Source organism: Solea solea, chromosome 5 (genome assembly GCF_958295425.1).
Source record: "Solea solea chromosome 5, fSolSol10.1, whole genome shotgun sequence".
Lineage (NCBI taxonomy): Eukaryota > Metazoa > Chordata > Actinopteri > Pleuronectiformes > Soleidae > Solea > Solea solea.
Genome location: NC_081138.1, coordinates 4,359,861 through 4,382,547, shown reverse-complemented (window position 1 = coordinate 4,382,547; position 22,687 = coordinate 4,359,861). Strand labels below are relative to the sequence as shown.

The 22,687-nt window shown below is 41.0% G+C and overlaps 3 protein-coding genes across 8 annotated transcripts in view; 2 read left to right on the top strand and 1 right to left on the bottom strand.

The window, feature by feature from the left end:
- The window catches only part of cdh15 (cadherin 15, type 1, M-cadherin (myotubule)), a 47,810-nt gene extending 42,882 nt beyond the window's left edge, over positions 1-4,928 (top strand). For all 5 annotated transcript variants that reach the window (XM_058628760.1, XM_058628761.1, XM_058628759.1 and 2 more), the window contains 7 exons: positions 633-877; positions 997-1,133; positions 2,402-2,632; positions 2,737-2,976; positions 3,680-3,828; positions 3,962-4,153; positions 4,700-4,928. In XM_058628760.1, coding sequence (XP_058484743.1) covers positions 633-877; positions 997-1,133; positions 2,402-2,632; positions 2,737-2,976; positions 3,680-3,828; positions 3,962-4,153; positions 4,700-4,900 — 1,395 coding nt within the window. In that variant the 3' untranslated portion in view covers positions 4,901-4,928. The remainder of the gene's footprint in view (positions 1-632; positions 878-996; positions 1,134-2,401; positions 2,633-2,736; positions 2,977-3,679; positions 3,829-3,961; positions 4,154-4,699) is intronic.
- Positions 4,929-5,446: 518 nt separating this feature from the next.
- Positions 5,447-12,920, bottom strand: spg7 (SPG7 matrix AAA peptidase subunit, paraplegin). The gene is made up of 17 exons (XM_058628764.1): positions 12,381-12,920; positions 11,830-11,932; positions 11,664-11,753; positions 11,340-11,581; positions 11,095-11,234; positions 10,787-10,889; positions 10,564-10,689; positions 10,183-10,345; positions 9,865-10,038; positions 9,658-9,782; positions 8,508-8,610; positions 8,284-8,394; positions 8,076-8,191; positions 7,444-7,600; positions 6,843-7,006; positions 6,655-6,732; positions 5,447-6,562 (listed from the first exon to the last, which is right to left on the bottom strand). Exons 1-17 carry the CDS (start codon positions 12,579-12,581, stop codon positions 6,356-6,358), a joined length of 2,403 nt encoding a protein of 800 aa, XP_058484747.1. The 5' UTR covers positions 12,582-12,920; the 3' UTR covers positions 5,447-6,355.
- Positions 12,921-14,308: 1,388 nt separating this feature from the next.
- Positions 14,309-22,687, top strand: part of ankrd11 (ankyrin repeat domain 11) — a 97,086-nt gene continuing 88,707 nt past the window's right edge. For both annotated transcript variants that reach the window (XM_058630195.1, XM_058630194.1), the window contains exon 1: positions 14,309-14,740. The gene's annotated coding sequence lies outside the window, so the exon portion shown is untranslated. The remainder of the gene's footprint in view (positions 14,741-22,687) is intronic.

The following is a 22,687-nucleotide window of genomic DNA, read 5'->3' as shown; positions in this document are numbered from 1 at the left end:
TAAATCTATTAATGTATAAAATAGTCAATAATAATGTGTGTAAATGTGATTAACTGTAATTAAAACATCAAACAAGCCTATATACAGCACGTGTCCAGTCCCCTGGAGTCGCCCCCTGGTGGCTATTCAATAAATGTTAACATGTCTCTTTTGGAATTGAATCCACTTTATATAAACAAAAGTAGTTAGAAGCCTCTGACAACAAAAACATCCGTCTCTCCACACTTTTACTGTTTTCTTTATTTACCTTTTGGCAACAGCCTGGAATATGAATGGTTTTATAAAGCATTAAAGACTATCACATCAAAAAAAACAGAAAATAATGCAGGTTAACTTTGCTGAGCAATAATATTATTATTACTGTTTTATACCTTGCTGTCTCTTACACGACTTATTACAGAAATATATAACTGAATTATGTGATACTACCTATTACTGTCCATCACATGTTGTTGTTGTTGGGTGTCGGTCTTCATTGACACAACTCAACAACACCATCTAGTGGTTAGATTTTAACCATAGCTTCCTGAGAAAAAGATTTATAAATGTTCATAAAAGACTGAAATAATATTTTATCATGTTTCCATATTTTTTCCTTTAATAAACAGGTGTTGTGTCCCTTTTTTTTGCAGCCCCTGGATTTTGAGGCCCACAGTAAATACGTCCTGATTCTAACGGTGAGAAACCGCAACGCTCTGAGCAACAAGGCTCCAAACCTCCCAGCGAGCACGGCCTCGGTGGCGATCACCGTCGTGAACGAGAACGAAGCTCCACATTTCAGGGAGAACCCCGTACAGATTGTGGTCCCTGAGTCTGTGGCTCCTGGTACGCTGCTGAAGAGCAACATTGCCTTTGACCCTGATCATTCTGACCTGAGGTACAAGGAGGATTATTTTCCTGTTTATAAAAATGTAACTCATGGAATGAATAATAATAATAATAATAATAATAATAATAATAATAAAAAAGATGAATTGTCTTTTCTGTGTGTGCTAGATATGAGATTATCAGAGATCCAGAGAGATGGCTGCACATCGACAGCAATACAGGGGACATTTCAGCCAAGAGAACCTTTAACATGAGATCTCCACATGTTAAGAACCACGTCTACAGTGCTGTCGTGAAGGTTACAGGTCAGTTCATCCACTAATTAATAGAACTCTCTTCCTCAAGCATTTAAAAAAGGTAAACTATCACTTAGTTTCTTGAAAATCAACTCCTGGGACTGCTTTAAAGGTCCAGTGTGTGACATTTAGGGGGATGTACTACTCATAATTATGTGTATATAAGTGTATATTTACTTCAGTTTGGCTTTGAATATGCATTTTATATGTACTTAAGGTAAAAGGCTTGCTATTTTCGTCTTCTGCCGCTTTAGCCTCCACGTGAGGGTCGTGGGAGGCGCTGGTGCTAATCCCATCGGACATAGAGCGAAAGGCGGGGTCATAGGGACACACGGAGACAAACAACCATTCACTCTCACCCTCACACCTACGGTCAATAGGTGTCCAGTTAGCCTAATCGCTAAAATCTGCATGTTTATGATGTGACCTATATGCTTTTATCACCATATATAATGATTTCTGAACCTCGCTATTAGAATAAACCCAGAAATCACATAAAATAGCAGAGAAAATGGTTCAGTGGGTCAAAATGTCCTGTATTTAGTGTCTCTCTTAAACCTGAGAACACAGACCATTTAGGCTGCTTTCTGTGCAATATAGAGCGTCTTCAATCCTCTTTTTCAGCACAACCTACAGGCAATCTGTGATTTTATTCTAGTTCACCAACTATAATAAACACAACTGAGCAAAAAGCACTGAAATCATTTTAAAATCAAATTGGCTTAATTGAAATTTAGGTCACATTTTACGTCACATTATAAAGTTCGCTCGGCTTGTTTTTATGGTCAAAAATAAAAGAAAATTTTTTATTTTGCAACTTTTTTTTAATATGTAATATAAAGTGAATCATAACTTTGACTCGGCAACTCATAAGGAGATGGAAAAACACATTTCGCAAAGCCTGAAGAAGTTTACGGCAATTGACACAGGTCTGTGCTGCATGAGCACGAAGGGTTAAACCTCGAGTGGAACCCTAATTAATGTTATTAGTAAGTACTATTATATGTACAATATGGCTTCTGTAAACCAGGTTTACTCAAGACAGGAGCCTAAAACTCATTGGAAACTTGTTAATATACAAGACCAACTTTCAGTCACAACATTCTGTCAAAAATCCCACAGATTATAGAAACTGTTAATAATAAAATCCTAATTTTTGCATCAGCAAGGCCAACCACAAAACCAGAGGTGGACTTTTTCACATTGCAGTGTGACATTAAGAGAAAAAATGATTGATTTTATTGTGTTTTAATGATGAATTACCTTCACCTCTGTAGATTCTGGAGGCGTGTCGACCACGGCGACCGTCGCCGTCACACTGAAGGAGACCAACGACTTCCCCCCTCAGCTGTTCCCTCGCAGCGGCTCCGTGTGCAGGACCGCAGACCGGGTGAAGTCCGGTCTGATCGTGACTGCAGTGGATGAAGACTTTCCTCCACACGCCGCACCCTTTTACTTTGACACGGCTGATCACGTGTCCGTCAACTGGACGGTTGTTCAAATCAATGGTAAGGAAACGGCAGCAAGGGGGAGCATGGAGGGAGTGGAGTGGATTCATTTGAAGTTCTAATTTTCTTTACTTTATCCTTCCCTTCCTCCCTCCCTCCCTCAGGTACTCACGCTGTGCTCCGGCCCCTCATAGAGCTGGAGGAGGGAGAGTATGTGGTCACGATGCTGGTGTCAGACTCTGGCAGCCCAGTCCTGAGCGCTTATGCTCAGGTCAATGTCACCGTGTGTGTCTGCGACTCCTACGGAGACTGCAGGTCTGAGGCTGGCGCGGTCTTAGGCTCCAGTGTGGGTATCAGCTTCATCGCACTCATGATCATCACGGCCAGTGTTGTACTCCTGCTGTGTAAGTCTATTTTTTGACAAAGAAAAAGCACTCAAAGAGGAAAAACCTCCATTTTTGAGGAGGTTTAAGTGCATGAAAAGTCTGTAAACTTGGCGTGGAGGTCAGGTGTGGCAAAAATGCGATATGGTCTTAGTGCTCGGATCATTTCTAAATTCAAAATTAAGTTCCACCGAATTTCACGAAACTTGGTGTGAACTTGTCACAGCCCAAGACGAATAAAAAAGTCCATTGGGACCATGGCCTCAACTCAACAGGAAATCGGCCATTTTGGATTGTGTCGCCCATTTTATGTGATTTGCAGCCTATGTAAATGCACGAGCTCCTCTGAGCGCGTCTATCGTACCATTTATCATAAAAAAACAAGTCAGTTTGTAATAATCACATCAAAGGCAAAACGTTATCGATAGGATTCACAGATTCAAAAGGGCGTGGCCACTGGACGCTTGGCGAATTTTGACCATTTGCGACGAAGCAGGAAGTGACGTCACCATACGTTGACCAGTCGCCTCAAAACCTCATACGTGACCCAAGAGCTCGACCCCAGACACGTCTACAGACACAAACTTTACCCAACAGGAAGTTAGCCATTTTGAATTTAGCTGCCTTTTGGCCACGAAACAGGAAGTGCCCTCTTAAAGTCTCATTGTCAAAGCTTCTTTATACTGATTTCCCTGTGATTGATTGATTGATTGATTGATGGCAGTGCTGCTCCTCCTGGCTGTGGCGGTGACCACCTGCGGGAGACGCCACCACATCAAGAAAAGAACAGGTCTCCTCATCGGGGAGTCGGAAGACGACATCCGCGACAACGTCATCAACTATGACGAGCAGGGAGGGGGCGAGGAGGATGAGGTGAGGCTGCGCAGGTCACGTGACTTCCTGATTCTGTTTTAAAAAGTGGTTTCAGGGTTTAGTCGAGTAGTGAATTAATATTAACTGATGGTTTTGTTTGTTGATCACTAAACTCTCATCTCTCTCGTCGCAGAACGCCTTTAACATCGATATGCTGTGGAATCCCCTCGACACGCCTTCAACGCCGGGTTCCTACTGCCCAGCGTCGCGTGTTCCTCGGGGCAAGCAGCCGCTGAGGAGGGACGCGCCGCAGAACCTGCCCTCGCCCATTTACCCCAGGAGGCCTCCTGCAGATCCCACTGACATCGAGGACTACATCAACGACGTGAGAGGCCTCTATTAGAAGATCTATATATTATACTTAAAAGCTCAAACCATAACGGAGAGGTCGAAACCAAGTATTGGACAATTAGAATAAATCTTTTGTTATCTATATGAAAACAAGGGTTTCAATCAAAGTCTATCTGGTGCTGATTTGGTAACAGTCTATGTTTTTGTCTATTATTTGCACTTTATCCATCTTTAAAAGCCGGAATATGGTCCAATGTGAGCTACATTTTATATATGAAAGCTGCTATTTTAAGTAATATATCATCTGAAATCACTTCCGTTACTTGGAAAATAAATAAAATAAATGTAATAAATAAATACTTGTGACATTGACCAGTTTCGATTTATTGATTTTCAGTAGGACTGAAATAATTAGACAATTTATGCTTCAAAAATGTTCCTTTTAATTTAAAACAAATACCTTTAGCTCATACTTTTATGTAAATTTCATCAAAACGTAAGTAAAATATTTGACTTTTTTTTTACACTTATCAGCAATTATCAATCACTAATAATCGGTCCAACGCTCTTCCTTGCTCAGGGCCTCGAGGCAGCAGACAACGACCCCAACGTGCCGCCGTACGACACCGCGCTGATCTATGACTACGAGGGAGAGGGTTCTCTGGCAGGAAGCCTCAGCTCCATCGCCTCCAGCAGCTCCGACGGAGACCAGGACTACGACTATCTCAACAACTGGGGACCACGCTTTCAGAAACTGGCCAACATGTATGACCCACGCTGAGGAGCACGGAAGATGAAATGTCATACAATGATGATTTAATTTAACGCGCCTTTGCTTTCACTGACGATCACGTGGAAGCGACTGGTTTGTTGTGATGTTTTCGAGGTTCAGCTCAGGAAAAGTAAATAAATAAGAATGTATAAAATAATGTGTTGACGTAATCGGCCACAAGGAGGAGCTGTGCATGTTATGTGTGTCCACGTCATAAGCCTGAAATATGAAGAAAAAAAGCAGCATTTTAAATGTATTTCTTTTTTTTTTATACAAGTGATTGTTTTATAAGATGATTTTGCTGGTTTTGTGTTTTCTTTTGATCAAAAATCCTCCATTCCAGCATCTGTGGAGTGTTTCATGAGTCATCTACACAATATTCTGTAGCCAGTTGTTTGGAGGTTAAACAATTGAATGTTGTTTTTTATTATTACTGTTATTATTATTTGTATTGTTGATTGAATTTTGATTTATCTGGCGTCTGCAGAATAAATGTAAATCTCCACTTTAGCGTCTAATACGCAGAATTCATACACACGTGAACAGTACACAACATTTAATATTTAAATATGTCTTTATTTCAATATTAGGCAACAATATCCTTTGCGACGTCATATTAACAAACAAATAATCACTCTCTTTCTGTGTGCAGCCACATCTGCTGCTCTACATAACAGCTTTGATATTTCAAACTTAAAGGGTCATTTCAAACTTTTCACAGCAGCTGTTTGTCCATTGTCGCCTCATTTTTCCCGATTGATTCACGGACGCTGCCAAATACAAGTCACCCAAGAAGTGTACTATAGTACATTAATACTTTCTTTAGCTTATTTAAACGCCAAACACAGCAATGAATGCAAATACAGTAAGTTTGTTTGAGTCTATACGTGTTGCAGGATAAAGCAGTTGACAATGAATGAATGTTACATTCACGCCTGCATATACAGTTTTCCCGCGTACAATCACGCCACAGTTTCTGGCACATTGTATTTTAGAAATCCAAAGGCTTTACTTTATTGCAATGTTCTGTTTCAAGGTTCAGTAGTGACATCTAGTGGTGAGACTGCAGAATGCAGCAAACAGAACTCTTTGTTTGCTCCTCCCTTTACAGAGCATTATTTTTTTAGTATTATTTTGTTTCACAGGCATGACGTCACAGACTGGTTCCGTGTGAGCTGCTCTGATGGCAGCACAAGCTGGTGACCGCAGCCTTTAAACCAAATTATCTTTCTTTTAAAGTGATTTTACACTTCTATATTCACATCTGTGCTCATAAACCCTCTGAAATGTGACACACTGGACCTTTAAACAGACTCGTTTTATTGTTTCCATTGGTTTATATGCAGCGACCGAGCGAGGGAAAAAGGTAAAGGAATCAGTGCCAGCTGTTATAAAGTTTCCCGTTTGCCCTGATGACCCACACAAATGCAGCAGTTTAAAAAAAAACGCACACACTGTTGAGATTTAGACCAGCTCATGATTCATCTCCTCCTCTGTGCGTTTGCGCGGAGGCGGCTGAGGTTCGTCTTCTCCCGTGTCTTGCTTGTCCTTCTCCGCCTCCACCCAGCTCTGCGGGACGATCATCTTCTTGGGTCCGTGAGGAGGTGGACCGAGCAGGGCCTCGATGTCACTGTAGTTCACCACCTCACTTTCCAGCAGGGCATTGGCCAACTAAAAAAAAACAAAAACAAGTGGGTGTAACTCACTGTAACGTGACACTGAACCAACAATAAAATGTACGATCAAAACCAGGAACAACTGACCAGTATCAGCTTGTCTCTGTTGTCCAAGAGCAGCTTCTCCGTCTGTCTGTAAGCACGCGCGATCAACAACTTCGCCTCCTGAAAGAACAACACATCTTTACTTCCCAATGACACCAGACAACAGTCGTCGGCGTGCACAGCGCGTGCTAATTTGAGCGCAGAGAACCCGTTCCACTTTTAGCACTCACGTGGTCCATCTGTTGCTGCAGGCCTTGGCTGAAAGGACGGCGCCCAATGGCACCTTGCGGCTCCGTGTCCGGGAAGGAGACCTGTCCCACGCTGTCGCACATGCCGTACTGCTTCACCATGGAGTACGCGACGCGGGTCACCTTGCGCAGGTCGTCCTGAGCTCCTGAGGGAAAACGAGAGTATCGCACATGTATATTTAAATATCTGAAAATACCATTCAAATGAATCATTAATAGGTTAGGTTAAACTTTCATGTCCAGTGTGGAAAACAGCCTTTAAAAACAACAAAACTGGAGAGATTAAGAGTTCAATTACAGCTGTTAAATTCAGTTTAACACTTTAATTATTTTACAAATGACTTGCTCGTGAGTCATCATTCGACACTTGACTGCAATGATATTAGGGATGGGAATCAGTATCGGTCCATATTGGTCAAAATCACTGGATCGGATATCAGACAGATAAAAAAGTTAAATGCGATATACAATTCACAAAGCCTATATCAAATGCGATACTTATTTTTAGCATTGATTCATATCCGAGTATTGATTTTTTTTGATAATCCAGACTGTGATCACGGTGGATGTCAGGCAGACGTACCTGTCGTGACTTTGTTAAAGGTGATGGCTTCAGACGCTCGTCCTCCCAGAGCCATACACATCCGCTCAAACAGCTGCTCCTTGGTGAACAGGTACTGGTCACGAGGCAGAATCTGGGCAAATCCCAGAGCTGCGTTGGTCCGCGGGGCAATCGACACCTGACAAACATAAGCAAATCGGTCAACTACTATCTTTAAAAAAACTTTCTGTAAGTCCTTAAATTCATACCAGCTGGTATTGTTTTCAATTGGTGAGACTGTGTGTGCATGTTGTGACCACAGAGACCACAGAGTTTTCCGTAGATTGACAGGTGTTTCAATAGTGATGATTTATCAGAACGTCAATATTTTAACATAAATTGCAGTCGTTCTGACCTTGTTACAAAGATGCGCTCGAGTTTTGCTGTAGTTTGGTCAAACGTATGAAAGCCTGCAACCTTAAGCATCTGAGAAGCTCACAGAAAGCTCTGCTCAAGCTGCTTTGTTTCCTGCTGTGTCTGAATCTGGGTCCATATCAACACCAAAATCTAATCATTTCTTCCTCTGGACATAACTTACAACCCTAGAACATTTCAAAAAAATCCAAATCCCTTGGAGGAAGTGGAGAAATGATCATTTACTGACAAGATATTACCTTCATGACAGTGTCCGTGTGCTCAAGCAGCCATCCCACAAGAGCATGTCCAGACTCATGGAAGGCAACAACTCTTTGCTCCTCTTTAGACAGGATCTTACTCTTCTTTACACTCCCTGAGGACACACACACACACACACACACACGTCAGACGTTTCCATAGCAGCAATTGAGACTTGTTGTTTGTGTTTGTATTCAGTGTTTGTACCTGCTATGACTCTCTCCACTGCATATTCAAAGTTAAAGGTGTGGATGGACTTGTGTCCCTCTCTGGCCGCGTGCAGAGCAGCTTCGTTGCAGATGTTTGCGATGTCTGCGCCTGCAGAGACACAAAATGAGTCGGTGGCGGAGACGTCACGATTGCCGCGTCGTGATGTACAGAGATGTTGTGTATTTATCGATCACAGACGTAAACAGGTGTCATTTTTGTACCACTGAAGCCTGGGGTGAGCTCAGCCAGACGCAGAGAGTAGAAATTAGCCGGCTCGGTCAACTTCAGGATCTTCAGATGCTGCTCGAAGATTTCCTTCCTCTCCTGAAAGACAATGAGGGAAAAAAACAACAACAGCTAATGCTTAATAAAGCTAAATCATTTTTTTAAGAATAAAGAGATAGCAAGATGTTGGCTAGTTACTTATGTTGGCTAGTTACTTATGTTGGCTAGTTACTTAACTACCATAAAGAGATAGATAGCAGGGTGTTGGCTAGTTACTTAACTAGCATAGAGAGATAGAGAGATAGAGAGATAGATAGATAGATAGATAGATAAAAAAGATGTTGGCTAGTTAACTAGCATAAAGAGACATAAAAAAGTTGTTGGCTAGTTAGTTAACTAGCATAAAGAGACATAAAAAGATGTTGGCTAGTTAGTTAACTAGCATAAAGAGATATATAAAAAGATGTTGGCTAGTTAACTAGCATAAAGAGATAGATAAAAAATGATGTTGGCTAGTTAACTAGCATAAAGATATATATAAAAAGATGTTGGCTAGTTAACTAGCATAAAGAGATAGATAAAAAAGATGTTGGCTAGTTAACTAGCATAAAGAGACATATAAAAATATGTTGGCTAGTTAGTTAACTAGCATAAAGAGATATATAAAAAGATGTTGGCTCGTTGGTTAACTAGCATAAAGAGACATATAAAAAGATGTTGGCTAGTTAGTTAACTAGCATAAAGAGATATATAAAAAGATGTTGGCTAGTTAGTCAACTAGCATTAAGAGATATATAAAAAGATGTTGGCTAGTTGGTTAACTACCATAAAGAGATATATAAAAAAGATGTTGGCTAGTTGGTTAACTAGCATAAAGGAATATATAAAAAGATGTTGGCTAGTTAGTTAACTAGCATAAAGAGATATATAAAAAGATGTTGGCTAGTTGGTTAACTAGCATAAAGAGATATATAAAAAGATGTTGGCTAGTTGGTTAACTAGCATAAAGAGATATATAAAAGGATGTTGGCTAGTTGGTTAACTAGCATAAATATATATATAAAAAAAGATGTTGGCTAGTTAGTTAACTAGAATAAATAGATATATAATAGATAGATAGATAGATAGATAGATAATTCACATTACCTGCAGTGTGGGCATATCTATGAAGATGTGTCTATCCAGTCTACCTGGTCTCATTAGAGCATTGTCCAAGATATCTGCTCGGTTGGTGGAGGCGAGCATAATGACGTGGTCCGTCGTTCCCATGCCTGTAAAAGAAGACCATTATTTATACGCCTCTCTATACTCTATACTCTATACTCTGTCAACGGCAAAGTGCTCTCTACTCACCGTCCATCTCCACCAGCAGCTGGTTGAGGGTCTGCTCCTCCTCGGTGTTGGAGAAGCCCGACATGTTGGTGGAGCGCTTCTTTCCGACGGCGTCGATCTCGTCGATGTAGACGATGCAGGGTGCGCGCGCGCGAGCCTCTTTGAACAGACTCCTGACCCTCGCAGCACCGAGGCCTGAACACAAACACAACATCACTCCGATGAATTAGGTAAAGTAGTTTTATGAGCGGAAACAAAAGAATTTGGGATTTGGTTTCCTTATTTCACCTCTCTTAAGCTCGTATATGATAAATTAAAGTTTTCTAATTCTTGACATACCTCCAATGACCTCTACAAACTCAGAGCCAGCCATTGCCAGAAAGGGAACCTGAGCCTCAGTAGCGACAGCTTTGGCGAGCAGCGTCTTCCCACAGCCTGGAGGCCCCAGCAGCAGCGCACCCTTAGGAACCTTGGCTCCCAGCTGGAGGTAGCGTTCTGGACTCTGACGACACACGACACCAATGTGGGTAAGAAAGAGACTTTAGTGTTTAAAACTGTACAGTGTATCTTTTAACTTTGAACAAATGTCTCTCTGTGTTTCTGGGCATAGCTGTATTTAGATCTTGTGTCGCCTGGTGACGTTCCCTCACCGCACTACTCAGTACATACATTATGTACTAAACACAAGTGACATAAATGGTTCCGAGTCTGGTTTCTTACCTTGAGGTAGTCAACAAACTCCATCACTTCAGTTTTCGCTTCGTGCAGTCCCGCCACGTCTTTGAAACTCACACCTTTGCCCGACTTGCCGTCCACTATGGTGAACTTGGCCATCTTCAGCTGATTCTGTTGGGTTTGTAGAAGCGTGCAAATTAATATGCAGAAAGCGGAACTCGAAAAAAAAAATGTACACATGGAAAAGAACTCATGTGACGTCACTCACAAAAGCACTGAAGCCGCCTTCTCTGCCGCCCATGCCCGCTAGACGAAAGATATACCAGAGAATAGCCACGCCGATAGCAGCCATTCCCAGAGAGTAGATTGCACTGCAAAGAGAACGAATATTGCATCAGTCATATACACCCTTCCTAGAGCCAGTGTTTGATTTGTCCTTTCTAGGCTACTGTACAAACATGACAGACTCCACTCCCTCTGTAATATAACGGACTTGTTCTAAGGTAATATAAATACAACTGTTCATAACTTTCCAGGTTATAATAAATCAATTAAAAAGTAAGATCATTTCCTTACTTTCCAAAGAATCCACTGCGTTTGTAAGACACCGGTATCCTGTCCTTCGCGTTGATATTCAGCTCTTCTTCAGCAGCTCGAAGCTTCTCCTCAAATTTGTCAATGTTGGCCACCTGCATTCTGTACATGAGCGCCAGCCTCTGCAAAGTGACAAGAAAATGAGAGGTCACCATTTAAATCTGCTTTGAAACTGCTGATGACACTTGCGTTTTTACTTTATGAATTACTCCTGCTCAACAACTTACAGGTCTTCCAAAGATTACTGCCCCAGGGTGAAGGTAGATTTCTACAATGTCGCTCTCAGGAACAACTTGCACACGTGACACCTCTCCCTTGGCCAGCATCTCATGAACAAAGTCATTCCATGAGATGTTGCCACCGCTGGTGTTGATGGCGTTCAGCAGGCTCATGACGAGTGCGATGATGAAGAGGGTCCGCAGGCGCTCTCGGTACATTTGGTCCTCCTGCTCGCGGCGCTTCTTCTCATCTGAACGGTGAAACAAATTATAGACGTGAACTAAATAATATCTGAATGAAGAAGAAAGTTGTTTAAAAGCAATTTAACTTACCTTCATCTTCCTCTGGACTTTTTCCCTTTGGTCTGTTACTTTTATTTTTCTCTTGCTTCGACTGAGAGGTACTGAAGAAGTTTGTTGCCCCTGAAATCAGCAAGCCACTTTGTCAGAACACAACACAAATAATCATATTATTGCTGTTTTTTTTTTGATTGCTTACCTAACAGATTTACCAAACTAACAGGATTCCTCAGTAGGTTGCTCCTGATTAATTCTTTGCTAATTCCCACAAAACTGGGACTCAGGGGCCTGTGGAGAAGGCTCTAAAATGGGAATAACAGCAATGATACCACACATGTTGTTGTGCTGTGACAAAACATTAATAAAACAATACAAATAAGAAGTAAAACACAAGGATTTTTCTATGAACGATGACAGAGGTAAGGTAATGAATAAATACAAGAAAATTTGGATGGAAGAGAAGTGTAAATACACTTAACAAGTTTCTAGGAACAAAACAGTGTATAAAACTTGTTGCCAAATGGCAAATATCAGCCAGATTTATTGGTCTACCTCAAGTTACAACTACCACAGTGGTTTAAAGAGCTTGATTCTTATAAATACAACATGTACAGTTTAGGTACATGGTCTCATTAAAACATACAGGCGTATGATTACACTGATCACACGCTGTATTCACAATAAATAGAGAACTGAACATGTAAAAACAATGGGTTTTCGTGTTAGCTCAATGAATTATTTTGGTCTCACCTGGATGAGTTTTTGAGGTTGACTTGTCCGCTGTGATTCTGAAAGAAATGTCTTTCTGACATTGACGCATCTGGACAGCACGTTCTTTAAGTTGAGTACCGGTTTGTTTGCCAGTACAGTTCGTCTCGACAGCGTCCACAGTAAACGGGTACTGTATTTTCTACACAGGCCAGCACGGTGATGTAACAACAACGCTGACATGGTGCCGATTGTCACTGACAGCAAACGGGCAACTGTAACAGCATAGTTATTAATGTTCTTTTCGGCTGAAAAGTGGTTTGTTTACTTCTACCTCCGCTTACAGCTAGCTTGCAGTTATTCAATCGGGAAGCTGGACAAAGATGTCAGCAAAGAGAAGAAGAATACAAATATATACTAATTACCACGGAAAAGAAACAAGAAATCACCACGAATTCACCCTAAACTAAATCATATCGTAATTGCTTAGTTTTCTCAATTGCAAAGACCACAGTTCTCTTTTGAATGCTGCATTTAAAGACATCTCGTTGCATTACAAAAACATCTTTGTTTTGAACTTTGAACCGGATGTTCTTGGAGAGCCTACTAGCTGCGCAGATATTTGCGCAGTGTTAGGAGTTTCCGCTGAAACTTTCGGACGCTGTGGTCTGTTAAAAATACTTGTGCTGCAAAACTTGAATCTACATTTAGAAGATTTGTATTGCTAATTAATAATGCTAAATATGTAAGGCTAACTTCGAGAGTGTGTGACGCATAATACACCAGGTGACAAACAGTCACTGCGCATTCAACACATTTATGAAGCTTCATATCATGAAAAGTGTATTTAATGAGGTTGAGTTTAATATTGTTAACTTAACGGTACAAACAAGTACTTGACGTGAACGGATTTTAATTTTAAAAATATTTCAGACGTGTACAGTGGTACACCAGCAGAGGGCACTGTTAGATAAATTGTAGGGCGCAATCTTCCCTGAGTGCAATTTTTTTTTTGCTGATAGTTGTTCAATCCAACTTGTGAAAACATGTGACATATTTTGAGGTTAGGGTTTTAATTGCAAATAACGACATGAATAAGTAAATGTTAATGATGTCAAGTCCAGTGACATCAGTAGACAGTCTTTTGAAACTAAGCGCAAACAATGACAGAGTTAAAGTCTCTGAATCACCTCTCTCATGTTAATAATAAAAGCGGTAACCTGGTGAAACGCTACGTGTACAGGTTAGTTTGACTGACATCTTGAGCTATCCAATGAAAGTATATGACGTTTGAGCCAATGAGATCCTTCGTTTCATCATCTCGCGTTTCGTTTGGACAGTGGGTGCTTCAATTGCTCCACCGGCATACTCCGCTTTCGAGCGGACTATGTTATGCAGCGCATTTGATGTATAACCCCCTCCAAGGTAAACAAAGACCCCAGTTCTATAATAACCTACATGTATGGTCAATAGTATTCGATGTAAGTTTATGATGAGTAATATGTGAATTGGCCAGTGTATACAGTAAATATAATATTTTATAAAGGTCTTAGTTTATACTAATAGTGGACGTGTGTTCAAACTAGGTGTTGCTGTGAACGTTAAAATAACCAAATACATGTCTAAATATATTACAAATAACCAACAAAGAAACACATTACAGTATGTTGATATGGTTTGCGGAGTATATGGGTGCACAAAACAAGCACACTTAATGTTTGTACTCCATTTCCTTTTCTTGGTCTCCAACCATATAATGGAGTGTGGTCTATTGCGTTTGAAACTGCGAATCGCGGTCAGCCATGTTGGAGCCACGCTTGAGCTTGTCCTCAAGCGGAAACGGACTGCTGTGTGGATCCAAAATGGCGTCAGTATCACTGTGCGCCGAAACAGTATCCGCCCACAACACTGGAGCCAATCACAACGCTCGTTTTATCTTGAAGCATTTCCGTTCCGTATGTCCACACAACGAAGTCAAAGGCCGTTCGAAAACCGCTCGAATGGGTTGGCGGAGAGGATTAAACAGAAACAAAATATTATCGTTTGATGACATACGTCCACCGAAGCAAGCCTAACGTCGTGCATATGGACTTTTTAATGTTCCTAGTTTGCGGTGCAGGTGAAAAGGCTACGCTGTAGACGACTTTTCGTGGATATTTTATTCTTTTTTCTTTTGGACGTCTGTTTGTTGGTCTGTACGGTCGCAACAAGCTAGCGCTAGCCTCGACTCCTCGGAGCTGCTGTTGAGCTGCCATGGTCGTCGCGACTTTATGCGGATGTGTCCGGGCCAGTCTTTTCTGAAACCGACGTCAACAAATGGGACCATCCAGTATCGGCCGAAAACACCGCGGCGTAGACTAACCGTTTCAGTTTCATTTAATTATTTGTGGAAATCAACAGAGGTAAGTCCCACTTCGTTCGCACGTTCAAAGCTAACATGGGAACAACAACAAACCGACTATTCCACCCCCGTGGTTTCCACTGTGGTTCGGACACGGGCCATCTCACTGTATATATGTAATGAGGATTTGTAAATACATACGGTATTAATTGGCTTTTATGTATTTGGATATATTTAGTAATTTAAACAATTTCGTTGCTTGGTTCAATTTGAAAATGCTGAAGTGTAGTACTCGGAAGACTTTTGCACATTATAGTCACGTAAACCAATTATAATTGTAATGGTGAATTTAAGTAAAAATTCTAGTAAAAATGAGTTCCTGTGTGTGTGTGTGTGTGTGTGTGTGTGATGAAACTAATCGAGTGTTGACATTTTTACTCTAAACGGTACTACTTTGAGTAATCTTGTGTTGCAAACCCTCCTAAATCGTGAATGCATGTGTACGTGAGCTACCAGAACAACCCGGCAGTCAATTCCTTGTGTATTGGAGGGCTTGTGTTTGATGCAATTTTTATACAAATGTGCTTCTCTCAGGGTCATCATTATGAGCCATTCTCAATATCTCACGCTCCAATTATCGCTGCAGTTCCCAGAGGAGAGCACTAATAACATCCAAATGTTGACCTGTTTTTGACCGTCACAGTGGCAGTAGTTATTTTGCAGGTGGCCTGACATAATACTAGTCCATGTGCTTATCCTGTTGGGTGTACACACCGTCTTAATTTGCTGTCATGAAGCACTAGTCTTATCCATCTGCTGGACTGTTGCAGCCAAAAGCAAAATGGATGTGCCACGAGTTCAAGTAACAAGATTGCAAAAACTTCAATGAGTAAAATACACGTACATGCTTTTTAGTACCATTTATCAGCCTGGGTATGGGAATGCACACAAGCTATATGAACTCATCAGTGTGTTGGTAAATAGTTGACCAATTGTAGGTTATATGAAGGGATAACTGTCTATGATTATTATCTAAGCTGGTTCAGTGGAGTATCTGTGTTTTCTGTGGCAAATAACATATAAAGGAGAGACACAGCTTTCGTGGATTGTGGATCTGTTGGAGAGGGAAACAGGATGTGGATGAGAACCTCTCTACTTTGGTGCAGTACCAATGCTGAGGAAAACACTGCAGTGCCGCTGGTGGTGTTTTCCACCAAGATACAGAGAGTGTTTTAGTTTGTTGGGGCGTTCATGTTGACTATACTGCAGAGGCAGTGATGCATATCTCTGTCTCCCTTGAGCTTGTGTAGGTTCTCTGTGCTATAGTTAAAACCCTAATTCATATGGTTTTCCAATGCTTCATTCTTTTACTCATAGATATCGCAATGTTTGGGATGTAAACATAAATAAGTTTTGTGCTGAATTCTTTGTTTTTTGTCTTGTGCAGTACCAAACACCATTCTCCCTGTGATACTCTATCTATATTTTTGTAGGACTGCAGTGTAGTGTGCACTTCTATTTTCTGTTTCCATTTACTAGTGCTAAGACTGTCTTAAGACAGAAGTGATGCAATCTGAGTGGCCTGTTGCTCATAGAATTGTATTTATATCATAGAATTATGGCATATCCACCTTTTGCAACAGGAAATTGAGTTTTGTTGGCACCAGAAAGGTCAGTGAGCTGAGGTTGTAGATTTTTTGTTTATAATTCAAAGGCAGCCAGCTATTCCTTCTGCTCTTCTACACCTGCTGCCTATCTTGGAGATCCCAACATGTGTTTTTATAATTTGGTTAGTGGTTTATGTTAAAAGCAGATACAACAGCATTAATACAACATGCAAAAACACTGTATGAAAAGTGACAGAACAGGGCACTGGATTTCTGTGTTTCATGGTGACTCGACAGTAAGGGGCCTTTCGTAGAATTGAGCTGATTATCATTATGACCAAGTCCCATTGGAATTGTTTAACTTTTTTTTACTCAGATGTTGGTTTTGAGACCCACAACCCAAATAATAACAGAATTATCAAAACAGAGAAAAGCATGTCAAGGATGACAAATGAGGGAAGATGTAAAAGATGGTGAGCACTGCAGTGGTACTTAAGCTTCGAAACCTGACTCTGCATGTTTACTTAAAAGCAGTTTATTTTATTCTCATATAGGGCCACAACATTCAAAGTCTGTGATGGCCTGCAACGTTTTTGCTGTCCTTACAATTTAATCCAAGTTCACAGTACTACAAGATTTCCAGTCAGATAATCCACTCGCTGATGAGTTTTTGCAAGTTGTTGCTAATTGGCCCTGATTGGCTCGTGGTTGGCAGTTGCTAAGTGTGAAATATTCAAAGACACAGTCCGCTGAGACCCACTGACGCCTTCCCAATGTGTCACAGATCAGGGTCTGCGACACATTAGGAAGAGATCCCAGTCTGTGCCGAACCAAGCCACCCAAGCCAATCAAGGACCAGGATGGGGGTGATGGTGGCTGAAACCCAAACAGGAACACAACAGTGGTTTATCAGATCAAGAAGAGGAAGAAGGAAATCCAGAAATACAACACCTAAAAATGTGGCTTACGGGCTGGGTCGTGTGGCCAAAAATGTTACCATGATAAATACAGATAATCATTACGATAAAATGTCAGTTAGCCAAAGATGAAGTTTTGCTCCTAAGTGTTAGTTGAAGAAAGCGATTTGTGTTTTAATCTTTTTGATTGACCCAAGACAACAAACACCTTTTGTGTGCATGGGTACTGGTGGGAAGGGTAATCACTTTCAGATACAAGACACTTTACGTTACCCATCAAATCTGTTATGAAACAGGTTTTAATTGGATTTGAACTGCTGTACAGGACAAGACAGCATGCCGTGTAGAGATGGACTTTTCAAGCATAAATACTATTTGATTCTAAACTCTGCGCATGGCGAGCTTAGAAGAGTAGATAACATGACGCATTTAAAGCCCCGAGCGGATTTCGTTGCTTCTGTGGGATCTATAGTGTATTGGTCTTTAAGGAGAGCTTCAAGAAACCTCTTTTCAGTTTTGCATTGCTGTTGTATTGTTGTTTGGTCGTGTGCAGAGTATGTACAGTGATTATAGTGGACAATGGATGTTGAAGGTGGAGCTACCGGGCAGGAGGAAATGGGGAAGACCACAGAGAAGGTTCATGGATGTTGTAACTGATCAACTTTTTATAATAAAAAACAAATGATTGAATATCTGTGCCCATCCCTAGTATTGTACAATGCACAGTAATTCTTTGACTCAGAAAGTTCAGTAATGCAACAATTTGGTTGTTGTTCAATCTGTTGTTCAGGGAAAAGAATGGACCTTACTTTTTCCTGGTTTGAGGCCCTCCTGTAAGATGTGTTATGTAATGATGAAATGCGTAGGTGGCTGACAGTACATAAACCATTGAGCAATTTCTCCCGTAATTGTTATTGAGAAATCTCCTTTAGGTTGAAATGGTAGAAGTCAATGGCTTGCACCAAGAGGGAAAGAAGCCTTTTAACTGCAACTTCAGCACCCACTCTGCCTGCCCTCTCTGTATGCAAGCTCTCCCCTCCCCCTCCTGTGCTGAGAGTGTGGTCCTTTTAGGTAAACAAGCATGGCTACTCCTGTTTCTTGCCTCTCTCTCTGTCTCTGCCTCCCCGTCTCTGTCCCTGACTCGGTTTCTCCCTCGCTTCCCTCTCTTCTTCTGTGTTCAGTTTTACTGAATATTTTAAAGCTGTGGTTCTACCAGCACAATCCCAGCAGATACTCAAATGGCATATAAAGCCCTTTGAAATACAGCCTAGTCCTTTGCCCCCTCCGCTATCCTCAAAGCGAAATGGAACAAAATGGCGGCCCCCAAGTCCTGCTGTTTCCCTCAGGGACTGCAGAGCCTCATTTTGGGTTTCAGGAGGTCCTGATGGTTGACGGCATCTCTAACTCATGTTAGGCTGTGGTTACATGCATGCCTTCCACCACACCACTCTTGATAATATTTTCTCTTCCCCCACTTCTTTCCATATCAAAGGGAAACGTTCCCTGTTTAGCCACGCTTCTGCTTCTCCAGAAATGTGCTTTTACAGACTTGGTTTTTGATCTTTCTGCTAGCAGCTATTGCGCTATTATTTGTAAGATATAGGTACCAATATACTGTATAGTTTAAAGGCGTGCAGAGAATTTCAAAACTAGTTTTACACTGAAGTAGACTCCTGGGGGTGTCCTATGTATTGCCATTTTTAAAAATATGTTATGAGCTGACAAATAGTGTGGCTAGTTTGCGTTGTTGATTCATGTTTTCAGAGCCTGCTGGTAAAATAATTGCAATGAGGCAATTATACATTTGAAGATTCTGAAAAACCACTAAAAGTGGGAAGTTGCAATAGTTTTAAGATTTATATCTAGCGATTAGTTGTTGAGCCTGACCGTAGTCTGCAGTCTGATTGGGAACATCCATGTTGGCCAAAAGGGTGCAATATAATTACCATTGCTTCATAATGAGATTTTGATTTTAATTTTGAATTACTTCAAACAGGCTCTGCCTTTAGTAAGTTACATGTGATTTTTCTCACTCTGCGAACCCAAAAAGCAGTATTTCAATTGCTGTTTACACCACCAGCTAAATTAGACGACTCTTTTTTTCTTAAACTTTTCAGGCTGTTACTAGTGCTTGCGTGGTGCACTGGCCTTGCCTTCACTATGTTATTCACTTGCCCACTGGGACAGGGTTATTGAGATAAAATTGGAAAATGTTTCAAATTCAAAGGAATCAAAACGATTCAAAGGAAGGTTATTATGTTCAATATTTACACATGTTTTTTTTTTGATGTGATAATACCAGCTCTGAGGAAAAGCAGACCGCAGGCATCATAAGGACGTGGACGTAACTACAAAAACAACTCTGTGAACACAGGCAACTCTATACAGTATAATCGTGTTTGTAGCATCAGACATTGATACGGTGATGGAAACCCCTGGATAAGCATTTATTGGTTTTGTCACATTCATATTGTTTATAAATGATTAAATTTGACAATAAGGCATTGTGTGGTACTTTGCAAACAAATGACGGACATTATATTACTCATGACACCCTGTAGACCAGATGGGAAATGGGAATTTCAAAATTAAATGAGTTTTCACGACATAAAACCAATGATCCTAGACTAGACAAGTCTAAAAATGGCAGACCCATCTGCCCTTTTTGAGAGAACCAAACTAGGTAACACTTACTGTTTTCAGACATGAACTCTAAAAAAATTAGGTCAAGGCATTCTTTGGAGTTGACCATTTGTACATGAAGAACACAGTGGGTGACATGTTCACAACAGCAGGGGCATCAGGTGAGAAGTTACATATTGGCTTAAATATGCAGGACACACATGCATGCTGTGAATTTTGTCCTGCTATGGATTCACCATATCACTATCCAGACAATCAACTAGGGAGGTGGCAGCAGATGATCTACAGAATGTCCGAAGCTACTACTGCGGAATTTTGCGTTCTTACATCCCAAACCCTCCAGACAATCTCTGGAAAATGTCAGTAGTCCACTACATGTCTGAAAGCAGCTACTGTCAGGCAAATGGCCATGTCCTTCTCGCTAGGGATACTGATTTGGCTTAATTTACATTAGTTTTATAGCTCTGTATCACAAATAATCCCTATAACTAGTTACACAGTCATGCTGTTGTAAACACAAGGCAAATAGCCTATTTGCATTTGGTTGCTTCATTGAAATAAAGAACAGTAAAATGGCACTAGCAATGTCTTTGCTTGGACTAACTATGAGACGCACCGTGTCTAAGTGTTTGTGTTGCTTTGCATTCACAGCTAAAAGTCATGTAGTGAGTGATAAGACCCACCCTGGGGACCATGTTTCCAAAAGTCTCAGTTTCTGCATTCATCGCTGAGAAGACAAGAAAGACAAGCTTTTTAACACGTTTTTCTTTTCTTTTGTCACATGAATGTCAGAGTAGAATAGAAGTCAGGCGTAAAAATAACAACTAAGACATTGTTGTGGTTGTAGGGCACTTGTCAATCTTAAAATTATAGTGAGTAACTTTTTCATATAAACAAATTTCGGTTGCATACAAATGACTCTCGCTGAGTGAGATGGCTTCAAACAGGTTGAAGTATGACTGAAAACACTTAGAAGTGTCCACGAAAGGTTTTAGAAGTTAATTCCTCTTAAACAAAACAGTAATTCAGCAGTATGACTGTGTTGCTGGTGTATACAAACAACTGCTCTCTCAGTCAAGCTCTCAGAAAGTATTGCTTTACAGATGAAGGATGCAGCTTACAAATAACGGTATATTGTTTATGTTCACTAAGACTAAGCGGAGGCAGAATAAAGTAAACAAAAATTACCAAACATTGCACTCTGCAGCTTTTAGGTCAAAGAGCTGGAGTTTAAATTGCATGTGCAGGAAGTTGCATGGGATGATGTATTAGCCATACATACATGACACATGTCAAATGTATACATTTGAAATGAGGGCTAGTTGATCAGGTCTGGGACCTAATGACCTGGCTAATTTGTGTAATGTGTCCCTCTGGGCTAGGCTGCTGTGGTCTAATCAGTCTAGTCTATACACCAGGAAAAGGGCAATACAGAGTTGCTTATCTAGATTTCTCTTAGCTTCTCTACCTATCTGTTTTTTTAAGCCACTTTTCTATCAGTCAGTAAACCCACACCAACACCCATTAACATCTGGCTTTAGTCTGCTTTAGTCTGCTTTAGGAACCTGCATACCCTTTACCTACTGATCACACATCAGTTAAGTATTTATTGCCAGCAGAGAAGTTAGTCTTTCTGTCTTTTTCCTCTGGTGACTTGAGTTTGACGTCATGAAAGAGACACTGTAAACATTCAGCACGCAACTCTATAAACCCAGCAACAGCGGAACAATTTTTTATTTACTGCTTTAACAGTGCTTGTCATCATGTCATGCAGGAAAAGGTGCATAGTCCACAACCAGACTGCCAAAATAAATCAGTAGAAGCTCATCTGTAGCATTTGTCCTGGGAGTAAATACCGATTGTATCAATCCCACTTCAGATCTGGCAGTCAGTTTCCTGCAGGACCTGATTGTCAGTATACTGCACTTGATTTTCATCACCAAAACAGAAGTCGTACTTTGTCCCTTCTAGTGTTACAGGTCTTGCAGAACTGAAATAATATTGTTCTTGATTTGTTATCCCTGACTTTTCATGATTGCATTATGAGCTCCTCTTCCAACGTGACATCTTAACAGATGATTTGAAATGGACGCTGGATGTCATCTATGTGAAATCAGTTTTGACTTTTTTTGTTTCTGTCACTGTAAACATTGAACTAGTTTTCATTCTTGTCCGTAACAGACCTTTGTCACTCTGATGTCAATAAAACATGTCTGGGATTTATTGTCACATTGAGAAATTACTTCATGCCGACTGCTGGTGTGCTTGCAGACAAACGGCTGTATCAGTTTTCTTTAAGCCGTCATGTACTCAGCCGTCCTCTTCATGTTGGACATAAGCTTTAAGCTGAGACGGGGGTGAGGGTGTTGTCACAAAGTGTCGGGTGGGGGAGGGTAGGGATGGTATGGCCTGGCTGAATCTCAATCACCAAGGTCCTTCAGCAGGGCTGGCCTTTTGATGGGCCAGCTGCAGCCATTCATCCACCCATTTACATTGAAATGCAACAACAGGAAGGGGGGAGGGGGAGGACTGTGGGGAGACGGGCCTCTGCGCCTGTGCAAGTGGGATGTGAATGAAAAGCAAAGGCATACCTAAAGACCAAAGAGAAGAGGTCCGTCAGCTGGGGCCCACACCCCTGCTCTCCAATCCTTACTTTGTTTTTCCCTCAGCATGCTGTGGGGCAGTATAGTTGCCACAAAGGATCTAAGCACCCCTTTGACCAGTACATGCATTTTCACCACTCAGCTCTTTCCTGTCTTTACAGCCAGACTGGTGGCTGTAAAGAGATTGTGATTCATCCCACTGTCTATTTTAACAGCACTCTAATGTTACACCTGTTGA

What these genes read in the sequence shown, in the direction of transcription:
- spg7 (XM_058628764.1), bottom strand. Translation starts at nt 12,581, where the DNA reads ATGTCAGCGTTGTTGTTACATCACCGTGCTGGCCTGTGTAGAAAATAC. An exon ending in AACCTCAAAAACTCATCCAG is followed by an intron (nt 11,933 to 12,380) that starts GTGAGACCAAAA and finishes TTCCCATTTTAG; the next exon opens with AGCCTTCTCCACAGGCCCCT. An exon ending in AAGTCCAGAGGAAGATGAAG is followed by an intron (nt 11,582 to 11,663) that starts GTAAGTTAAATT and finishes TTCACCGTTCAG; the next exon opens with ATGAGAAGAAGCGCCGCGAG.